At 39.8% G+C, this 21,589-nt stretch overlaps 2 protein-coding genes across 4 annotated transcripts in view; one reads left to right on the top strand and one right to left on the bottom strand.

Annotated features, from left to right (window-relative positions):
* The window catches only part of afap1l2 (actin filament associated protein 1-like 2), a 40,796-nt gene extending 32,331 nt beyond the window's left edge, over positions 1 to 8,465 (bottom strand). The window contains exon 1 of one of the 3 annotated variants that reach the window (XM_061028693.1): positions 8,255 to 8,465. In XM_061028693.1, coding sequence (XP_060884676.1) covers positions 8,255 to 8,270 — 16 coding nt within the window. In that variant the 5' untranslated portion in view covers positions 8,271 to 8,465. The remainder of the gene's footprint in view (positions 1 to 8,254) is intronic. The other 2 variants (XM_061028690.1, XM_061028691.1) reach the window with 2 other exon arrangements.
* Positions 8,466 to 13,777: 5,312 nt separating this feature from the next.
* The window catches only part of atrnl1b (attractin-like 1b), a 68,460-nt gene continuing 60,648 nt past the window's right edge, over positions 13,778 to 21,589 (top strand). The window contains exons 1-5 of the mRNA XM_061027668.1: positions 13,778 to 14,912; positions 18,619 to 18,702; positions 20,146 to 20,259; positions 20,466 to 20,594; positions 20,929 to 21,137. Of these exons, the coding sequence (XP_060883651.1) occupies positions 14,662 to 14,912; positions 18,619 to 18,702; positions 20,146 to 20,259; positions 20,466 to 20,594; positions 20,929 to 21,137 (787 nt within the window). The 5' untranslated portion in view covers positions 13,778 to 14,661. The remainder of the gene's footprint in view (positions 14,913 to 18,618; positions 18,703 to 20,145; positions 20,260 to 20,465; positions 20,595 to 20,928; positions 21,138 to 21,589) is intronic.

The raw sequence follows: 21,589 nt of genomic DNA, 5'->3' as shown, positions 1-21,589 counted from the left end.
AACTCGCAGTTTAATTGAATGTGATTTCATCTGTTTGGAAGTCTAATGAGCAGAGTCTTATAGGGAAGACAACATATCTGTCTGCCATCACACATACTCACGAACTTAAAACAAATAAAATAAAAAAGCATCAACCAATCATCAAAGGCATTTTATCATCCTGCAAAAGAACAATCACTTACTGGTAGTTAAAATGTATTTAGTTAGCATCAATACTGGACTCATGTTGTGAAATGGGTTGGTTTGATCCAAGGACAGTTTTGCCATAAAGTTTGTAAGATAAACTCCCAGTTCTAACAATACCGGAGAGGCGCTGACACATAGAGCACACATATCTGGTGGAAGTTCTGGGTTGGAGCACGGTCAGATACAGATTACCATCCAACCTGAATTAGGACAGGCCAATTACAACCGCCTTAAAAACAAGCTGGCTAGTTCTGTTGTAGGTTTTCTAAATTCCCTGTTATGTCAGCATTTAAATAACTGCACTGTAGTTCAGATAATGTACAAAATGGTAAGTTTCAATAATTGAATGCCAAAAGTCTTTCTGATATGTTGAACTTGGAGCCATATGAAATGTAGCTCTAGCGAAAGTTCAGACAGGAAGACTATATTTTGCACACTCGTTTCATTGTTTATTCTCATACCATGTCAAATCACTCCTCCACGCGTGCTCACTCATTACTTGTCGTAATCATCACCTGGTCACATCTATCCAATAGCACTGCTCCACTCCCTCGTTGTTAGCCTATCACATTGCTGCTGTCTCTTTTAAAAATGGCTTTCTCTTCCACTAGTTCATTCATGCCATCGTTACGAGCGACCCTCCACCTCCCCATCGCCACCGAGCCTTCGCAGTTTCATCACCTCCTTCATCCCATCAGCCTCAGATGACATCATCAGCCATCGTCCGGTCAACCCCAGCCTTCGCAGTTTTCCTCAGATGACATCATTGACCTTCTCCTCATCAACGCTAGTCTTCACAGTTCAATCAACTTCTTCATCGCATCAACCCAGACGACATCATCCGCTAACACCTCCACCAGCAGTGTCTGGGCTCTAGGGGGGATAGATCTTGTTGCCGCTCAGGGCAGACATCTTCAATCACCCTGTCTCCCTGTAGAGTTCAAGCGCCAAAGATTCTCTGACAATCATTCTATGTCACAAATGTAAAATAAACCTTTCATCTTTCAATCATTTACTTGTCTCTCCTGATTGAAATGGATGTTGGAACTTGCTACCTAGCTAGCTAGTTAGCAGCCTACTGCTTTGTCACATTGTTGATCTGATTGATTTGTAGTGTCAAGAGGCTATTTGGTCTGTGTTCCAAACTGATTTGTGAACTGTTCCAGCAATGCCACATGTTATCAAGCATTTTCATTCATACCCACAGGAAATGTGTTAACCAGTGTGGCTTTGTTTCTGGATTGACCTAAACAGGGTACATTTTGTGTGTAGGGTTGATGGGGTGTCATTGAGTTTTGCATATCAACCTCATCTCAGTTAATCATATTAAAGGTTGAATTCATAAATTCAGCATTAAATAATTTACTTTAACATATTTGTTGATGTACTTGACTAAAATTGTACCTAAAACACAGCAGTGGCATGTTTCTTGTGACTAACAATGACAGAGCCACAACTCCACCTAAAAGGGGAAGTAGTGGAAGAAAGAGAATTGGAACCAGTGACCAAACCCAAGAGTTAAATCTCTGGATGATAGCATGATTTACACACTGTCACAGATTCAGGTCACTTCTGCTTCAGTAGACATGGATAAACACTAGACAGAAGCAGAGCACATTTCTTTCCTTATCGTTCTTATCTCATGACTCGTTCACACCGAACCTCCGCAGGGAAACGTAAGTATAATGCTGACCTTTGGGCCAATTTCAAAACATTGAAAGAAAATGCCACATATCTTTGGTTTCTCCAACCCTGGCTTTTTGTTGTGAAAGTGGCAGATAATTGGTTGATTACAGGACCTGATTAATAAGATCAACAACTGATGTTGAATGGTGTTTGATAGCTAAAGGAAGAAACGCGTCTGTCTCCGCTCCAACATGGGCTCAGCTGTGGGGCAGGGAGTGAATGGACATGGCTGGATTAATCCAAGCTGTGTTTTGGTGTTGTTGCCATAGAAACCTGAATAAAAAAGCGGAGGTCAACTTGATGACTTCAGAAATGGGGTCGCCTGTGTTCATTATAGAAGAACTGAAGGAACAGTGGAAAGAAGAGGACAAAGTGCGATAAAAGAAGAGAAAAGATTATGTCAAGTTAGATGCAAGACATGCACTAAACATTGTTTTTTAATGTATGATGTATTTACAGATCATTAATACATGCTCTATGAATGTTAGCCTGCAGGAAACGTGTCAAATATTGCAACATTGTTAGATTGTGTTCTCATTGCATGACACATTCTCTGCAAACAAAGTGTCAAATTTGATTCCTTGCCACAAAACTCTGAGGTAAACCTTTAGTAGTCCCTGGACTAGAATACTGCAGTTTCTTTTGGGTTTTTTTAAGAAAGTGAAAAGCTGGAAGGATTTAAACCAGAAGCATACTTAAGTCCACACACTTCACAGTGGTAAGGCGAAACAAACTGAACAGTTGTAATTAAAGAATCAATAAAAGCCCATTTTCTATTTTTATATAAAAATAAGTGTAGCATTGCTAAACTGTCAAAGGGGTTCAAAACTAAAGCGGTCAGAAAGGAGGTCATGGCTTAGATCTCATAGTAGGGACAGGGAAGTGTTTTTACACCGTGGGAAAAACATTGATATATGGTAGAGCTGGAGGTTGTCCTCTTGTTTGCACACAGTCATCAAACAGTCAAAAGAATCTACAGTCTCTTTGTACTTGTGCATATTTTCCCATTTTTTCTTTCTGGCAATTACAAATCAGCATTTCCTTGGTCATATACGTTTTGAAAAGACCTCAATACCAGCAACTGCGATTTCAACATGTAAAAAGCTCTTGAAGCCATATGAGGAAACAAATTAAAGGGGTATTTTGAATGGCTAAGACAAGTAAATAAGACAAGAACGTTGGAAGACTTACAGCAAATGTTGTATAATTATCATTAGCATAGCATTAGCCTATAGCCCTTCAGATCAGGGCAATAAATCCTCATTTACGAGTCAAATCTTGAGGTGTTGACTTGACAAGGATATACAAATAATGAAGGCTGCTACTGTAAAGAAATCACTACTAAAGTTTAGTTTTCAAGTTTTAGTCTTTCCTCTTTCATCTTGCTTCTTGCCACAACCACTGAATCTCTTCTTTATTCATCTCACGTTTTATCTTTTCCTAACACTCTGTTCTTTTTTTCCCAGTCTTTAGATCTCTGCTGTCTCAGTGATATCGAGGTTTACAGCTCGGCCCTTGGAGAAATCAGTCAGTTTTTATAGCTACAACATGCTAATGGACTCTAAAAATCCAAGCACATCTTTGACGTGGCCCTGGTGTACTTTGTCTGGGGCTGAAGTTTTCTCATTCTGGCTACTGATGACATGAATTCTTTAAGTGTGGGAGAGTATGTGTGCAGAGCAAAGATTAAGATATGGGAAAAAAAACTAAAAAAGCACAGTTGAATCAAAGTTTGCCGGTTAATTTCAGAAAATTCATCCAAGTTCATCAGCCATTTTGCTTTGAAGCTATACTGTTCAAATGTTAGCTCACCTTTTGAGGTAGGCTATGCTATTTATGTCTGTGTTGTGGCTAAAAAAAAAATCAATAAATGACGGTGTAAAGATACAATTTCACAAAAGTTTATATTCTTACATCCTTAAGCTTTACATTCAGGGCAATATGATACTATAAAAACTCCATTTATGCTAGCTAACAATTACACTAGCTGTCTACTTTTTGAGGAAGTCATGTGTGACTCAAACTTGGTTCCAAATTATACACATATCAACTCTGTCTCCTCCATAGGTTTTTCTTTCTTTCTCACAAACCCACACAGACTTGAAAAAAATCTCTCAGCCGTGGGCCATGAACTTAAGAGGCTCAGTGTGGGTCCAAATCCTCCTCTTAATGTAGCAGCCTGTCTACATCCCCTTCAATCTCCCCCTCCCTTTATACGTCCCCTCACTCTGCAGGACCCCAGTAACTATCAAAGACATCACCCCCTGCATATTCATGCATGTACAGTATATACCACTATGTGTGGGCATTAACCATCAGTCATTTTTCAATTAAAAATAATGTGTAGTGATAATCATATTCCTAATTTAGAGACCATGTTTTGGAAGCTTTACAAGGCTTCTGTCTTGACTTGATGAGAAAGAAAGGAACAGACTATAAGCAGCTGCTGACAAATAAAAACTAACTAGCAATGCCGCCTCAGAGACAGCCACATAAAAGCCTCTCTGCTTAGTTATTACCCCACAGATAAGTGGCCAGGAGGGCTGCAGGGAGAGTAAGGCCTATAGTGAGTTTGCATATGTGTGTGATTACAAGAAGGTAAGCTACTCTTTAAGCACGACTTCCTTCAAAAGATTACCTGGTGAGCGAACAAAACACAATACAGGCTAATTCAGAGCTCCTGTATCCAATAAACAAAGCCACGTTTGATGTAAACGAACGAGAGCAAAACCCGAGGGCCAAAATGGGCCAAACTCACATGGAGCTCTGAAGCGCCTCAGATCAGGAAGAGCGTCTTTCTTTTCATCATTTTTATAGCCAAGTCCAGCTTCCTGAATTACCAATCACGGCACTCACTTCCTGTTGGCAAAGCCCCTGACAAACGTGAAACGACAGACCCCATGCTGGAAACGATGGCCTACATGTTGGCCTGCCTCCTCTGAGTTTATGGGAGGTCAAACCAACTAAACTTCCTGACTCTCTGTCAAAACAAAATATTCTGCAGGTCACAGGGACCAGGAGAGGATGGCTGTAACGTGACAGAAAAAAACAATATTAACACTTTGATACACCACATCAATACATTTTGTAGTATGTACAATGGATGTTTGATTTTCACTCTTACATCTTTGTGTTGTGCTAATCAACAATCTAGCATGCTAACACGCTTACGTTACATGCTGACCACCATAAACGCAGTAATCTATTATGAGAACTGGATAATGGACCCAAAATGGCGCTCAGTTAAATGAAAATGTGACATTTTGCTTCTTAACATTAGCATGTACGCATTATCAATGTGTGCATGTAAGCAAACAGGCTTAAGCATTTAGCACTGCTATGCCATCAACTTCACACCATGCATGGGCGATGTCTCAGTGACGTCACCCATTGAATTCTGAAGAAGACTTATGGAGTCCAACGATGGTGGTGACCATATTGAAAAGGCTGACTCCCACACACTTTTGGCTAGAAGCAGGCAAAGAGGTGTAGTTGAAGGCGGACAAATAAATATTTGGTTGTTGCATCATGCCCATCTACCATATTCCAGAAGAGGAAAATAACACAAACAAAGACAACAATTCAAGGTTAGTAACAGGATTAAGCAAAAGTTAGTTCCTTGCAAAAAATGCGCTTCTGCCTGTCAAATAAGCCACCCAAATTATTTAGCCTAATTATGCACAAATTGTTGCCTTAATCATTGAAAAGATGAGTTGTAAAAAAATTACACCCGTACAGTTTTTAACAAGGAAATGTGCTACAGAGACCCAAAGCTTTCCATTCCACGTTTCCACTTGCTTCACACGCTAGCATGAGGACGTGTGGGCTGACTTGTTTCAGTACTTTAAAAAGTACACGCAATGCTTTGCACACAAACATTTAATTAAAAAAATAATAAAAAAACAATATCGCCTGCCATTTCTCGACACCTGAAATAGTCTGTAAACATGTAAACTGTATCTGCTTATGTGTAACGTGGGTGGACCTTGGATTTAAAAAGTTCCATCAATACATCTGTTGGTCTGTCTTAATTTGTCTCACATTTAACTTTTCCACCTATCACAGAATCAGATTTTTGTTGAGAAGACGGGAGATGCTGGAGGCTGAAACCCTATGGACATGGAGACTGTAATGCAGCAGCAGCAGCAGCTCAGCGTGCTTTACCCAGAAACGGATGGCTCCATAGTAACATGGAAAGCAAAATAAGCAAAGGCATGAGTTGGAGGGCACTGATTGACAAGGAAGGGAAGATAATAAATACTGGCAAGGAACCCACAAAAAAAATCAACAAACATGTCCATTTCCTTTCATGGAAATATTTAGCAAACTTATTCATAATTCTGTGTATCAAGTTCTTAATTATTTGCTGTTTTAATGTAAACATGCATAAATGTACTACACTGATTCTCAAACACATCCCTGAACACATCACCATTTGCTTTGCTTGAACTAATTTGGTCTCCATTTCTGGCAGGAGGAGTGAGACCAGTGCACGTAATGAAACCTGCATGAGTCAGGTTTTAGAAAAAGAGAAGAGCACATCCAGAATCCTAAACAAAGCCTTGCCTTGTCATAAGCCTCCCTGGATTTTCCCATGTTTCCCTCCCCTTGACTTCCTCCACTGGTTGTCTTGTGGCTGTTAGTATTTAATCTTTTGCCTGGTGCTGCAGAGTACACTTTTCCGCCTCACACACCATCTCAGTCTCTGGTATAAATCTGTTGCCCTGAATGGCTAAACATGTCCTCAGCTGCACCTTTATTCCCTTTCTCACTTTAGATTTTGGCCAGATTGACTTGAAGTAAATCAATCTAGCGATGTAGCTCCCCTAGTGGACAAGCAGTGTACTCTCATAAATACTGTAATTAAAATAAATCCCCTCTCTACATTTTGTTAAAATCTAATCCACACGATTGAGGCACGCAGCTTTTCGGGGCTGCAGCTTTTCCAGTTCAGCTCGTCTTACTTTTTCAGTTGACGATAATTTAGTCAACCAGGTGTCAGTAAATAGCTTGTAGCAATTATCAAGGCCCTTTAACTGATATCTATAAAAAAGTTTATGGGGTCAAACTAACAAACCATAATGCAAGGTTATTCATAATACTAGGTCAAGGTAAACTTTACTTTTTACGTAAACTGGAGAATATTTAACTTACTGTGTTAAAAGACCATAATATGCAGATTATTTTATCATCATTTAATGCAACAGCTTTTTTGAAGTATTGTTGTCTTCATGTGATGGACAGATGAATAAACACATAAATGAAAGACTTGTCCAAAGCCACCACATGCGATAACGTAATCCCCTCAACGGGAGTTACAGAGAACCACTCTGCATTGGGCTTGTTGCCAAACTGGATTTTAGTATGAGAGAGAGTGGGAGTAAATAGGCTGTCTGATCAGCTGGAGAACAGGAATGTTAAAGCTAGATTTTGGCCATCCCTTTGGATTAGTTGCAATTGTTTTCGGGCCAGTAAGTTTCTCCATCATGTTCAGTGACATAGATAAGGGGAACCCAATGTCTGCCGAAAGTCCGCACACAGTTGTCTTCTTGTTCTCCCTCAGAACATTTACACAATAGGTACGGTGCAGTCATTGACAGTCACTTTACCTGTAGCCTATATCTGCACTTTGGACTCAAACTCTGTGTTTATGTCAATCAGGAAGTATTAAATGGCCTTGCTCATCCCTCATGGACAAATAACCACAGGAATTTGAGGAATGCTATGGGAACAATGTTGCTGCTATTGGAATCCATCAGTAGCCACAGTGTAAACTATTTTATTCAGACCACTTCGAGGGGAGGCATTTCGAAATGAGCCAAACAAACATAATCTTATCCTTCAAGGTATAAACAACCAAAGTAGTTCCAACATTGTTTAACAAGAGAGACTATCTCTTTTAGCTCTGTTACCTAACCAGAGGGCTTTTAATCATCAGTTTATCTGCACGCAGGTTATATTATTGTCAATCTGTAAACATAGAGTTGTCCTACACACCAGCCAGAACATAAATGTAATTAGCCTATTAGGCAATGCAGAAGCCATTGGAAGTTCATGTTAACACCATAAACCTTTAACTAAAAAGAGCAATGCATTGTGTTTACATGTCCTGACATATGGCAACATTACAAAAGACTTGAATGAATTAAAAAAAAAAAAAAAAACACATTATTTCCTGATTTATATGATTTAAACAATGTAAGAAAAAAATATCAAATGGTGTGTTCCTTTTTTATACTTTTAAATACTTGTAAAATATTGTTGTAAGCTGGAGAAGTGTCCAGAGGTATTGTCAGGAATGATGACACACAGACAGTTTAGAAATCAGCTGGCCTCAATACCCCCGGAAAAAAAAAACCACAACATTAAATATTATTCTTACCTTTGTGCTTCTCCATTACCGGAGCTTCACCTTCTTATCCTCCTCCTCCTCCTCTCATATAAATCAAACAATCCACAAAAGTTTGCAGACAAGTTTCTGAATGATGATGATGGGACAGCCAACTTCTGCGGAATGCACACTCTCCGGTGTCCAACAATACACAGACTGACTGACTGACTGTCTGGACTCGACTGGCTGCGGACTTCGTGACGGAACGACAGCGCTCTCTTCTTCCTCCTCTTCTAAATCTGCTTTGCTGCACCGCCTCCTCCTCCCCCGAACGGAGCATCCACACTTCAGCTCTGTGGCACCTTCAAACTGAGGAGCTATTGCTTTAGGGTGTCATAAAGTTACCCCCTATGGTTCCCGCATCTCATATCCCAAACAGAAAGCGTTTCACATTTATAATAACTTACACGACGTTACACACTGAGATAAAAAAAATGGTGCACTCGGGGCTTCCTTCGACTTTGTTTACGCTCTTAATTGTGTCTACAGCCGTGAAAATACAGGGAACACTGCAGTTCCAGAAGAAAAGCTGTAGGCTATTTGGGATTTGTTGTCGCATAGTTACTTTATAAACAATTACCGAAAAGTGGGTCAATGGTCTGCAAGTACTCGTTTCATCTGCACGAGAGGTCGATATAAACAGGAAATGGAGATAGAAGACAAAACTCGGACATCGATATTAATGTGGTGAACTTTGAGAGCTGTCAGAGCAGAAGTGAAATTTTCCGGCTGGACAACCGTGGGAGAACCGTGACCGGAGGAAGGTATGAGAGGAATGTCACGCAAAGTAACGTAAAATGCTTTGAGGGGTATGACGTGCTACCCTCCGTCTGTTTTGGTCTATACCAGAGACTGTAAAAATACTGTATGTAGCATCCCCAGAGATAAAGTTTTCCTAGTTTTTGACTTACTGTGTGTATTATAATTAGGCTAATTAATTATTTTAATAATGAGACTGTCATGGGCCTATGATTTAAAGGGAGCAAAACTAGAATTGGTTTGGTCTGTTTTGTTAATATTGCACTAGTCACGCCCATCATAAAACAAAACTGGATTACTGTGGCAGTCCTGTGACATCATTCAGAATCAGAAGAGGAAAAAATGATTTTCGTGTTGGCTTTAAACTCCACTGATACCATGAGCTACCTTTAAAAGAAATAGCTAGGCCTATAAATCTGAAAAGTGTTGACCAGCGGCCTGATTCTAATTTTGAGCAAAAAAAGTGGCGATTGCCCACCTGACTTTAATTTTCAGCAAAATGCAACAAGATCAAATTTAGAAAAGAATGTGTAACCCACAACTTGAATAGAATTTTGAGTGTTTTTTAAACAGCCACCTGACACAAATTTTGAACAAAAAAATGTTGACCTGTGTTGACCTGACTCCAATTTTGAGCAAAATGCAATGTGACTTCAAATTTGCGCAAAAGAAAAAATGTTAACCTGACTACTAGTGTGTGTTAGCTGTGTAATATCACTAGTGTCGGTTGTTACCTGATGTTATCTGAAAGTCCATGCGAAATAAGCTAGTAAGTTGGCCTTGATTTATTTGAGTGTCTCAGAGTCTATAATGAGCTTCTTTAGCCATTTTTCTGTTTCATTCGTGCAAAAAATGAAACAGATCAAACATTTGTTCTGACTCTTGGTGCAGGCTTCACTTGGGGCGGGACAAAATGTAGATACACCATTCTGACTCAGGTCAGGTGATAAAACCATCGAATTGCTGGTTCCAAATATAAACTTTTCATTTAAAAACAATAAATACTCAAAACAGAGTTCCCTGATAATTTGACTCACTGCAGGACTACTTCATGACTCCTCATTTTGATGATGAAATGAATAACAGTAACGGGAATGGAAATGAATTTGCCAAAACGGAAAGATGATGGGTGAAGCTTGATAACAGGTGAAAGTGAAACCAAATTGCAGTGAATAATCACATTAACCTTCGACTTTATCTTTTTGGGAGCATTGTGTCTTCTTAAGTTTATCAATTCATCACACATTAGGATGTATCATTTCATGATTGTTTTGTTATTTATCAATTATCTCGGATTCGCTGTAGTGTGATATCATTGTGATTGTTGGCCATTGTATCGTGCTGTATCGTATCATGTCATGTCCTGTTTTGTAGTATCGTATCAATACAGTATCAGATTATGAGTCACCCTGCGATTTCCATCCCCGGACTTCACCTCACTTCCCAACAGGTCTGTCAAGAATCATCAGGTGACATCAACACTCCACCATTTAGCCATGTGCAAATGGGGAAAGTGTGAATGTAAGTCAGGCATGATGGTTCAGCAGGAATTGAAAACGAGGGTGGTCTGGCTCTCCTTTACTCTTCCTTTTTCTGGGAGTCCGCAACCAAAAAGAAGTGTCCTGTTAATCCAGCAGGGGAATTCCTTTTGTGCAGCAGACTTTTGGTTTAATGTCTTCAAGAATCAAATTCATGTGATTCAGGGTCAACATGTTAGTGGATATTTGTGCAACATATTTCAAAGTGGGTCAAAAAGACACTTCAACTTCACAATAATACATTTTTGGGTCAAAGGTGCAACTCTAGATGGGGATTTTCTGATTTTTTTGCTGCTGATTGGAGCACAAAAAGCATTCCTCAGCTGTGAATCATAGGTCAATGGTCACCAACTCAACTCCAAATTAGCCCTGGACCCTTTATGATTCAGGGGCCTCTCCCATGTTTGCACACATACATACAGACACACAATGCAACCCTGAAAAGAGACACCCCCCCCACGCCAATTTACGAGGTATTTCTTTCTAATCTAGCCTTAACCATGTGCCTCTTCTTACTTTTATGTCTGGGAATTTCCAAGGAAAGTTGTTTCCAGCGACTCCACTTCACCTCTATGTTGTTATAAGAACATTTAGACCAAGAACGCAGAGGGCGGTGGCTTCAGACACCCTACACCTTGTAGAGATGGTGCTTGTTTCCCTGAGGTGTGTGCACCTGACTAAACGCAGAGAGGCTCTCCCACAGATTAAGCCGAGTGTTAAGTCATGGTGCGATAATATTGTTCTTAGTTCACGTGTGATCAGGTTCATGGTAACCTCTGTGGAAAATAAACAGCGGCTCTTCAAAGTGTAAATGCATGACTCATCAGGAGTGCGCAGAAACATTTTGAAGGCAGACTTTTTGTGACAGATTAAATCTCATCTGTCAGGTAGGTTTAGTTTGAGGGGACACTGTGAGGGATTGTATTGCAGAGGACAGGTATTTAGAAAGATGGATTTATGTAATACATAATAAGTTGAAGCTAAATTTAGGAGAGAATAACATTAGAAGTAATAATGTTACAGATTTGGAATTTAGACATCTAAAAAATACACATATTACTTTACTAATATGTCACATATATGAACTGTCTTTTAATTATTTTATTGTTATTTTAGAATCATTGTATCAAGACTTTACTTTAGATAGGTTTATTGACATAGTGTTAAATAAAAATAATATTATGAGCTATTCCAATAACTTTAATAAAGAATCCTTTCCTGTATATACACTGCTACTTCATTGCTATTCATTACAATATTTTAATCTTAATTTTGCATTACTTTTGCCTAAACAGGATGAACTAGCAACTCTCGTCATACCCCTTTGCTGGGAATATGCCACACGCTACTGTTAAACAAACAGCAAAGAAAATGTTTGGAAAATAATAATGGCTGAATTCTATCTAGCTGTTTCACTGTCAAGGTCCTTGACATTTTTCATGCAAGGTCACTCCTTCATTTTATAAGGTCACTGAACTTTAAGCAGTCAACTGTTAATGTAATTAGAATCTCCTGTTTTTCTAACTTCCAACTGTCTTACATTTGTGGAGCCATCCCTTGATGTTGCTGTGCGTTATCGCCATCTGCTGGTGAATATTTAAATTTGAGGACAGCTCTAAACAAATTATGGTTTTTGAATTTGGATCAACTAAAAAAGTTTAAAAAACAATGTTTAAGTGATTTTTTTTGCATAATTGAAAATTAGATTAGAAAGATTAGATTAGACTCTCTGTCATGATGAGTAACATTATTTTCAGCTTATAAAAACAAAGGTGAAGAATTGTGCATTTTACTTGTAAGTGTTGACCATGTTCCAGTATTGTAAACTTGAGTCAAAAGTTTATATCCCTATATGTTTTGATCTGTAATTCAGCAAAGATGTTTTCCATAATGCATTCCAAACTCTTGTAGAACAATCACTCAAATGCTGCACTCTATCTGCAATGAAATCACTGTACATATGTAGACTTAAACAGAAACACATTTCTCTTGAATTGGGCTTGTAAAGCACTTTTCTTGTCTTCTGACTTCTTCAAGGGCTTTTTACACTGCACGTCACATTCACCCATTCACACCACATTCACACACTGATGGAAGAGGCTGCTATGTAAAGTGTCCATCAGTATTAACTAATCCCATTCATACACACTCCCACACCGCTGACGCAGCAGCAGGAGCAATTGTGGGTTTAGTCTCATCCAGGGACACTTTGACACATGACTGCAGGAACTGGGGATCAAACCCTCAACTTTGAGAGAATACCAATTCTAATGCCTAATAAGTGGTACACTCCCTTGAAAGTTTGCACTTGTAAGTGTGCAGTTGAAAATGTACGCCTACATTTGTACTTAAAAGTGTACTCTTCTTTACATTGGCTACGTATGCACTTTTTAGTGTGAAATTGAAAAGGCGCCCTATTGCACTTGTTAGTGTCGACTTGTAAGTTTGTTGAAAGTGTGCACTATCCACTTAAAAACGTATACTGTACTTGTAAGGCTGCACTGTACATTAGGAAGTGTGCACTTAAAAATATGTGCTAATGCACTTTATGCATTTGACATTGAACACTTGAAAGTGTGTACTTGACAGAGTACACTTAAAGGATGACACATGTGGCTGTGTTTTTATGCACTTGAAAGTGTTCCCTTGTTGGTATGCTTTAAAAATGTTGCATCATTCCTTTGGAACAAATGAGTGATATGAGTAACTAACAGCTAGGCCTACTTTATCATTGGCTTTTTGAAAAATGTAGTTACAAGGGTGGGAATAAGGAACAACGTGTTGATAAATAAAAGGGAAAAATTGGTAAATAGGAAACATATAAGATATGAATAAGGAACTAACTACAAGTTAACTATTGTTAAATGGGAAAGGGATTTTCTATCAACTGCGTGCTTGTCCACAGTCGTAATATTCTTCAGTTTACTTTTGAGAAGGGTTAACAAAGTCAACATTTAACCACTTAACACTTAACAGCAACAACATTTCAATGTAATATAAGTTCTGATTTTGTGCAGAAGTTAAAACATAAACGATATAACATAAGCTGTTGCTTATAATGGGAATTCAGTTATGTGCCGGGAAAAATTAATTACACATCAAAGTTTGAGTGCCGCATTCTAGTTTAATGGGTTTTATTGGGACACTGTACCTTTAAATCGAACCCTTTTCCAGTACGCACGCGCAGCTTGTGTTTAGTTTTGTGCAACCTGAGGAACTGTGTAGTGTCGCTGCGCTATCAAATCCATCGCTCCCGATTTTGTCATGTTTTGAGAGTCACAGAGGAGCTTTTTCCACAACTGGAATATGAGGAGACGCCACCACACATTGCTGCCAGTGGAGTCTACGTTTGAAGGTGTTTGAATTTCTGCGGGAATTGACCAAGTAGGATCAACCAAAGTATCTGCTTTAAATGCCCCCCAGTCGGCGAGAATAGCCCTCCAGTTCCCACATCACCCCACATCCATGTTGACTGCGGCAGCCCTCGCACTGGTCCGGGGCTACAAACACCACCAACCCTTTGTTCTTCCGTGCGCAAGATCCAGCGAAATTGTAGCAGCTTGTGGAAGTACCATTGCAGAAATACAATGATACATCCCTGTTTCAGTCTGGAGGATTGTTTACGCGTTAAAATGGCTGCTGAAGTGGCATTTGGAAGAAAGTGGTCTTGAATCAATGCAGTAACGTTACATTACCCAGCAGAGGCCAAACTGCACATAAGCTACATGGGCTAATAAATAATGTGTTGACTAGTCACATTATTAAACGAGTCAGCTCCTGAAATAGCTTTTTTAAATAGGTTTTTTCCAACAAGAGGTAGGGGAATTTCCTCCCACTACAAATCTATGCATGCGGTTAAAACAAGCAGCTTTTTTAAAAAACCACCTAGCCAATTTAGCATTTTCTTAGCCATTTTGTGCAAAGCTTTTGTAAACAGGCGTAGCTAAGCCCTAATATAAGTATGCCGTGCGCTCGAATATGCAGGACTTCTTTGTTATAAACAAAACTGCCTGAGTAGCCGAGGCTTTCTCTCTAAAAGCAGACCGAAAGGCCCCGGTGTTTCACTCCGGCTCGGTCGGACCTGGAGCAACAAAAAAAAAAATGGATCCTGGGGGGATATGTAGGACGAAACTGTTTCTGTTTGGACCCGGACCAGCCGCACTTGGCAATATGCGGGGTCTCAACAAATATCTGGTGGTCTACGTTTTGTTTTACTTCGTCCTGTTCACTCATGCCTCTCCGGCCAAACCGTGCGACAAGAATTGCCTCTCTGGAAAATGTGTCAACGGATCCTGCGTCTGTGACCGAGGATGGGTGGGAGACCAGTGCCAGCATTGCCAGGGGAGGTTCAAGTAAGTGGAATTGCAAACACCATCTTTTATTTAATCTTTGAACAACCGCAGACTGCTCTCAAGGACACTGTTTTTCAGTTTTGAAATGGTCTGACCCATACAAACATGGTTTCTATTTATTACATTCAAAATGAGCTTCTTTTCTTCATGTCTGTTTCATGTGTCTGTGCACACACTGTCGTGCCGTATAGTGGAGTTCTATCAAACTAGATTTCCTTGTATTTGACATGCAAATACAACAGTGAACAGTAAAAGTCAGTACCTATTTAATAGTGCCAGTGGAAATCATTGGCAGGCATCTGTGTACTCAGATTCTTGTGAGGTTGCTTTGCATATAATGACAACATTTGAAAGAATGAGAATATCTTGACATGCTTTGGTTTATTCTCAGTTACAAGTGGTATATATTGTGAACAAGTAGGCAGCAAACAGACCTGTTGATCTCGAAAAATAAAGGACTTGTTTCCTCCGATACATAATATGTGACCCACATATTGAATGGGCAATATGTAAGACAAAGCTGCGGTAAAAGTAAACTCAAAGTTGATATTTTTGTTTATGATATTCTGATTCGACTGTTGTTTATTGTGCTACAGCAGGGACGATATCAACCTATCCCAGACACACAGCTGTAACATCATGTCCACCTGTGTTATCTAATGCAATCCAATACAACAGTTCTACCTCGAATATGTTTTTTTAGAAGCTTCTTTATTTTCAGTTTTTGTTGACATAGTCAGAAAGGGGATAGTTGTGCTTAATATTTAATTTTGAAGTCGTAGTGGGTGGTGGTGTACGTGGAGTGCGTAATAATAAAAGGTGTTCCTAATATTTCGCCCATTGGCAGAAAGTCACCGTTGTACAGAAGGTGGTTTTAGAATCGGTTGGCAATGTTGTTGATAAAAACATGTATTAATATAGTTTGTGGTTAAGGGGTGCCGCATAGCTTAGTGGTTATGCCGGCCTTCCAAAGAACAGAGGCTTTACCGTCCACCAGTCTTTCCTCCCAACATTTACTGTCTCTCTTCAGCTGTTCTTAAATTAAAAAAAAAAAAAAAAAAAAAAAAGTAGCTTCTCAGTATCATTGTAAAGTTGAATTGTTGCAAAATCCACATCTCACATGTCTATTCTCATTAAACTGTACTGGCCACAATAACAGTAGTCGAGGAAATTTCCCCCTCAAAAAAATGTGTATCCATAGCTGTCGGAAAAATCCAATATTCACAGGCTCTCTGAGAGTAATTAATTTGATCATTGATTAATCGAGCAGTTATTTCCTCGTTGAGTCATTTATTGTATAAACGTCACAAACGGCCCGTCACAGTCTGAACCTCAGGAGAGGATGTCAAGTTGCCTGCTGCTGTTCAGGTAAACGATCCAGAGTAGGAGATCAGATAAGATTGATTGACTTTTTGACACCCTCTCATCCCCTTCTGTTGTTGTGCTTCATTTATCTATGTGCGCTGGAGATATGGGCACGTATAAATCACATCACTGATATTGATTCTCTCCACGTGATTTCGTTTTGTGTCTTCATGGTTTCTCCGCTACAATAAAGGAAAGTGTTTGGAACTGCATGGGTGTCAATGGGACAAGGAAATGATTGAGTGCGGTTGTTAGACTAATAGGTTCCTTTTGCTTTTGCCAGAGAAAGTAGCCCAAAGTGGCTGCGAGGACGCCTGTTCAACTGATTGATTTTGCATTTCCGCTGCAGTTCGTATGGTGGTAGAGTGAATGTCGCTTGTACCCTAATTGGAAGAATATGCCAGATGATGGGCACAGGTAGACGCCATGACATCCTCCTGAGGAAGCTGGAAAAATAAACGGTGGTGAACCTAGCGAGCTAAGGATAAATGTCAAACTGCCTTTTAATTATAATTTTCATCTTGACGGAAGCGACTAATGGCATTTCAGTACACCTGAGCAGCGCTCTGTGGTGCAGGAGTGCTTTGATGGCAGTAATTACCATGGCCTCTGATGTGTCTGAGGTTTTGTGTCTGCTGTCAACAGGCGTGTTGGGGAGGGAATAACCTCCCATCACTTGGGGACAAATTGCTGAAATGTGAGAATTGAACTGGTTGGAAAAGAGATGTGATTAATTACACGCTCCTTCCCCGCACCATAAACAAGCTGTGGCTTCTCTTATGACGGGTGTGAAATTCTAAACCAGCCTCATCAGTTTATGATCTTTTTGTTCACTGTGTTGCACCGGATTCTGGTTTTTCGACAGAGCAGCAAATTCATCATCCTTGGATGTCTGAATGGCGCTAACTCACTTCTGGCTGCGTTCTGCTTTTGTGTTGTGTTGAACAAGCGGCAACACATGACCCATGCTTTACAATCAATCTGTACATGCACCTCGAGTGTACAGTAACTATATTAATACATGCTTTTGTGTTGCAAGTAGTGAACAAAGTTACAAAGAATCTTTCAAATTGTAACTAGCTGTTCCACTTGAAGCATCCAAACTGTCCTTTTTAGATGTTAAGGACTTAAAAGAGAAAACAAATCAACTCAGTGTTTCTCTTAGACCACCCATGAGAGGTATGTATCTGTGAGTCATTCAAAGTGAGATATAAAAGCACCAGGGCTGTAGGGGTGTCAGGCCTGAATGTTACTGCAGGTAGCAGGACAACTGTCAGATGTTTATTTTGTGTCTTTATGAAGTATTTGTCCCAACTTTGATAACCACATGACTGCCTTTGAAGAGCAGTCTGACCCCCTTAAAAACAGAATACAAATCAGAGCATCCAGACAGTGTTTTTAGGGTTATCTGTTCTCATCATGTTGAGTTGACTCTTGAGTGTAATCGCTCGGCTTGGTGGCTGGGAATCACACAACTCTCATTTCTTGTGATGTGGGACAGTGATGAAAGTCCATCCATCATTGTTGGACACACACACACACACACACACACACACACACACACACACACACACACACACACACACACACACACACACACATGCTTGTTGTCTTTTTCTGTGTGTGGAAGGAATACTTGTTGAAAATTGTTTCCAGGATGTGACTGGAAAGAGTGAAGACTAGTAAGCAGAGGATCAGCTGATGGAAGCATTTGTTCTGACCTTGGGCTTTTTTGTCTTCATCTTGGGGAAGTGAATGCTGCGTGGGACACTTGGGTCTACATTTAGAAGAAAACAGTGTACCAGGAAATTAGATAAAAGAATAAGAAAAGTACACTTCTGTGCTGGCATTAAACATCAATAAAAGAATCTCTCATTATCAGAGTTTGTAGCTTTGTTCTTCTTTTCTGATGCTTTATAAATGACATCCTTGATCTGTAAACTCTTACAAAGTAGTTGTAAGTACTCAAAAAAATAGTTGTTTACATTTTGATGTTTTTTCTCCTGGTTTTGCAGTAAAAAAAATGTTTTTACCAGCCTTGAAAACCTTGTAATTTTACTCCATATTTAATCATCAGTTAACTCAAATGACATCTTATTTCTGCTATAATGAAAACCTGGAAAAATGCACCAAAAAGTAAAATTTTCACCGTGATCAGTGATAAATCAGTAAATATGACAAAGATTTAAAGGAAGTTCAAATAGAAAAACTTAGCTGGTGTGTACAATCCTTAAGAAATCCATGACAAAGATAATTTTCCTTGATGAAAAAGCACATTTTTGTCCTCCTTTGACCTTTCTACACTTGCTAACTTACTGCCGTTCTGATTCTTCTGTTTCAGGTTGACGGAGCCCTCAGGATACCTCACAGATGGTCCAATCAACTACAAGTACAAAACAAAGTGCACCTGGCTCATTGAGGGCTAGTAAGTGCTTCTATAAATGACTATGTGCTGCTGAAGCGGAAGCAGGCAGGACTCAATTTAATTACTCTGTGTAAACTGATGAAAGCAATCCAAAAAAAAAAGCTGATCAACACCCCAGTTGTTGCACACACAGATTAATGTGAAGCTCAGGTCTATGAGGTGTGTTCTGACCAAAAACCAGTCTTCATTCAGAGAGAGAGGAAGAATCACTACCTGTTCATGCTTTTAATTGTCATGGCAACCACAGACACTGTGTGGAAACAAGGATGGAGAGGAGGGGGCTGTCTGAAAAAAAAAAAGATGGGGAAACAAACCAAGATTAGTTTCTTTCAAAATAAACTGAGCAGAACATTAAAAGCTCCTGAGATGAGTTTTTTTTATCTGTCTATGGACAGACTTCAATTGATTCTAATGTCTCTTTAAGAGCTACAAAAGCAGACCATCAGGAAGACGATTAATTATTTCTGTTTAGTTTTTTTTTAATGTCTTTAAAAGCTGCTGCAGGGTAGGTGTCAGACAAGGAGATTAACAGCAAGAAACAGACTTTGTTGACATTTTCCACAGTGGAGATTCTCTGTGAGGGATACTTTTGAATTGTTAAATAAAGCAAGGTGAGATGTTCCGGATCTATTTGGATGTCACCTGATCATGTTTTGATCAGTCCGTGCCAGTTTACATGCAATGTGAAGCTACAAGCTATTAAAGTGTGCTAACACAACAATGCGGGCCACAGGCAATTGCAGCTCGAGCAAAGGACAACTTTATAAGCCGCTTGTGCTTGATGGAGCTTAATCATGGTGAGCTATATTTGAAAACTCCTTCATGCGAACGCGAGTGGAGAGGGGTTGGAGGTGTGCCGCTGGAGGAGAACAGAGGCTTCAGTTTGGCAGAGGAGTCACCAAAACAGCACTTTGTTTTGGTGCTCAATGGTGACACTTACTGGATCAAAAAAGTTACACATTCTCCCTTTAAAACAAAGTGTGATATCGATGAAGGCAACTTAGCTGTCTTTTGAAAATTGTTCCACATTAAAGGTGCAGCGACACTAAAAGCAGTCTTTCCCCATTCTGTCCTAAGCCTCTGTATTTTTAAAGTGACCCAGTTTTGAGATCTAGTTGTATGGATAGAGATGTTTATGGACAGAGGAGAAGTCAGATAAGGGGGGAGTTGACCAATGAGGGCCCTGTGAAAAAGCTGAGAACTGGGCTGCTTTGTACGTTGACCCAACTAGGGCCAGCCTGAAGAGTGATACACCACTCTGTAATGCTTTCTAAATGAGTCAGTTTCAGTTTCACTTATACAAAATGAGCATCATGAGTGATTGTTACCAGAGACAAAGAATGCCTGCATGTCTGAACTCTGCACTGATTTCTGTGGGAGGCCTGTGTGAGTAGTTCAACCGTTCATGCATGCATCTTAAAATACTGTTTTTCTCTCCTGCAGTCCAAATGCAGTTCTTCGGCTAAGATTTAACCACTTTGCCACAGAATGCAGTTGGGACCATATGTACGTGTACGATGGGGACTCGATATTTGCCCCTCTGGTTGCTGTTTTCAGGTGAGGAATCTCCAAAGTGTCACTACATGATTTATTACATGAATGTTTTCAAGTGCAATTTAAAATGTTGTGGTGACAGAAATCTGAGGTCAGAAAAAATTAGGAGTACGTGTCCACTTATTCAGAGACGTATGGATTTGTTACAGTAACTAGGTGTGTGTGTTTAGAGAAAATGATTCTGACATATTTCTCGCTTCTTTCTGCAGCGGTCTCATCGTGCTGGAAGTACGAGGAAATGAAACGGTTCCTGAAGTTGAGACGACTTCAGGCTACGCACTACTACACTTTTTTAGCGATGCTGCCTATAACTTGACAGGATTTGAAATATTTTACTCGTAAGTATCCATTAACATCCACAACAACAAATGTGGAGCTCCTTAGCAAGACTAATTTCATTGAGGGTGTGTCTTTGCCCCTTGTCTGTTTTAAATACATTTTTCTGATTTAATTTATTACAAAGATCCATTTATTTCACCTAGCCGATGAGGGGCGGTAACATGTTTCTTTATCCCACATCTCAGCAACAATCCCAGTGACACTAACTATAGTGTTTCATCTTTTACCTATCTTTAACCCTGCTTGCCTTCACCAAATTCCACATGATACTCATCAATCCTCCTCAAAGTAAAGCTCATACGATGTGGTTTAATAAGAACATCTTCTATCCAGGGTCAACTCATGTCCCAACAACTGCTCCGGCCATGGGAAGTGCACGCCCGGTAACTCGGCAGCCAGCAGAGTGTACTGTGAATGCGACAAGTACTGGAAAGGGGAGGCCTGTGACATCCCATACTGCAGGAACAACTGCGGCAGCCCTGACCACGGGTACTGCGACCTCACCGGCGAGAAGTTGTGCGTCTGTAACGAGAGCTGGCAAGGTGAGCATGAATCAAACTTTAACAGGTGATTTTTCTGGAATAACACGCTTTGCTTTCAGCCAATAAAATCCTGGTCTTTTTTTTAGATCCCACCACAAATAGATTAGATCAGTAAAATGAAATGAAGTAAATGCGATGGAAAAAAAAAAGGAGAAGAAACATCAACTCCCCAACACTGAAAACACTGCTGACACACTTTTACAACAGGTTGTGAAATGTTGCCACTCCCTCCTTGTGTCCTCCAGTGACCATTATGAAGGAAGTAATAATGAGGAATCTGTTAGCAAACAAGTGTGAACAGCTGTGTTGTGTTTTGTCATAACATTGATTGGAAGCATGTGACAGTGCGTAATTATGAGCCTCCAGCTGGAACGAACCACGGGATGAAACTTGACAGAATCATTAGTGGAGTCATGCACCTTAACACCAAGACCCTCGTGCAACATAGTTTC

This window comes from Labrus mixtus, chromosome 21 (assembly GCF_963584025.1).
Source record: "Labrus mixtus chromosome 21, fLabMix1.1, whole genome shotgun sequence".
In the NCBI taxonomy this organism is placed as follows: Eukaryota; Metazoa; Chordata; class Actinopteri; order Labriformes; family Labridae; genus Labrus; species Labrus mixtus.
This window is presented reverse-complemented; position numbering and strand designations above follow the sequence as displayed.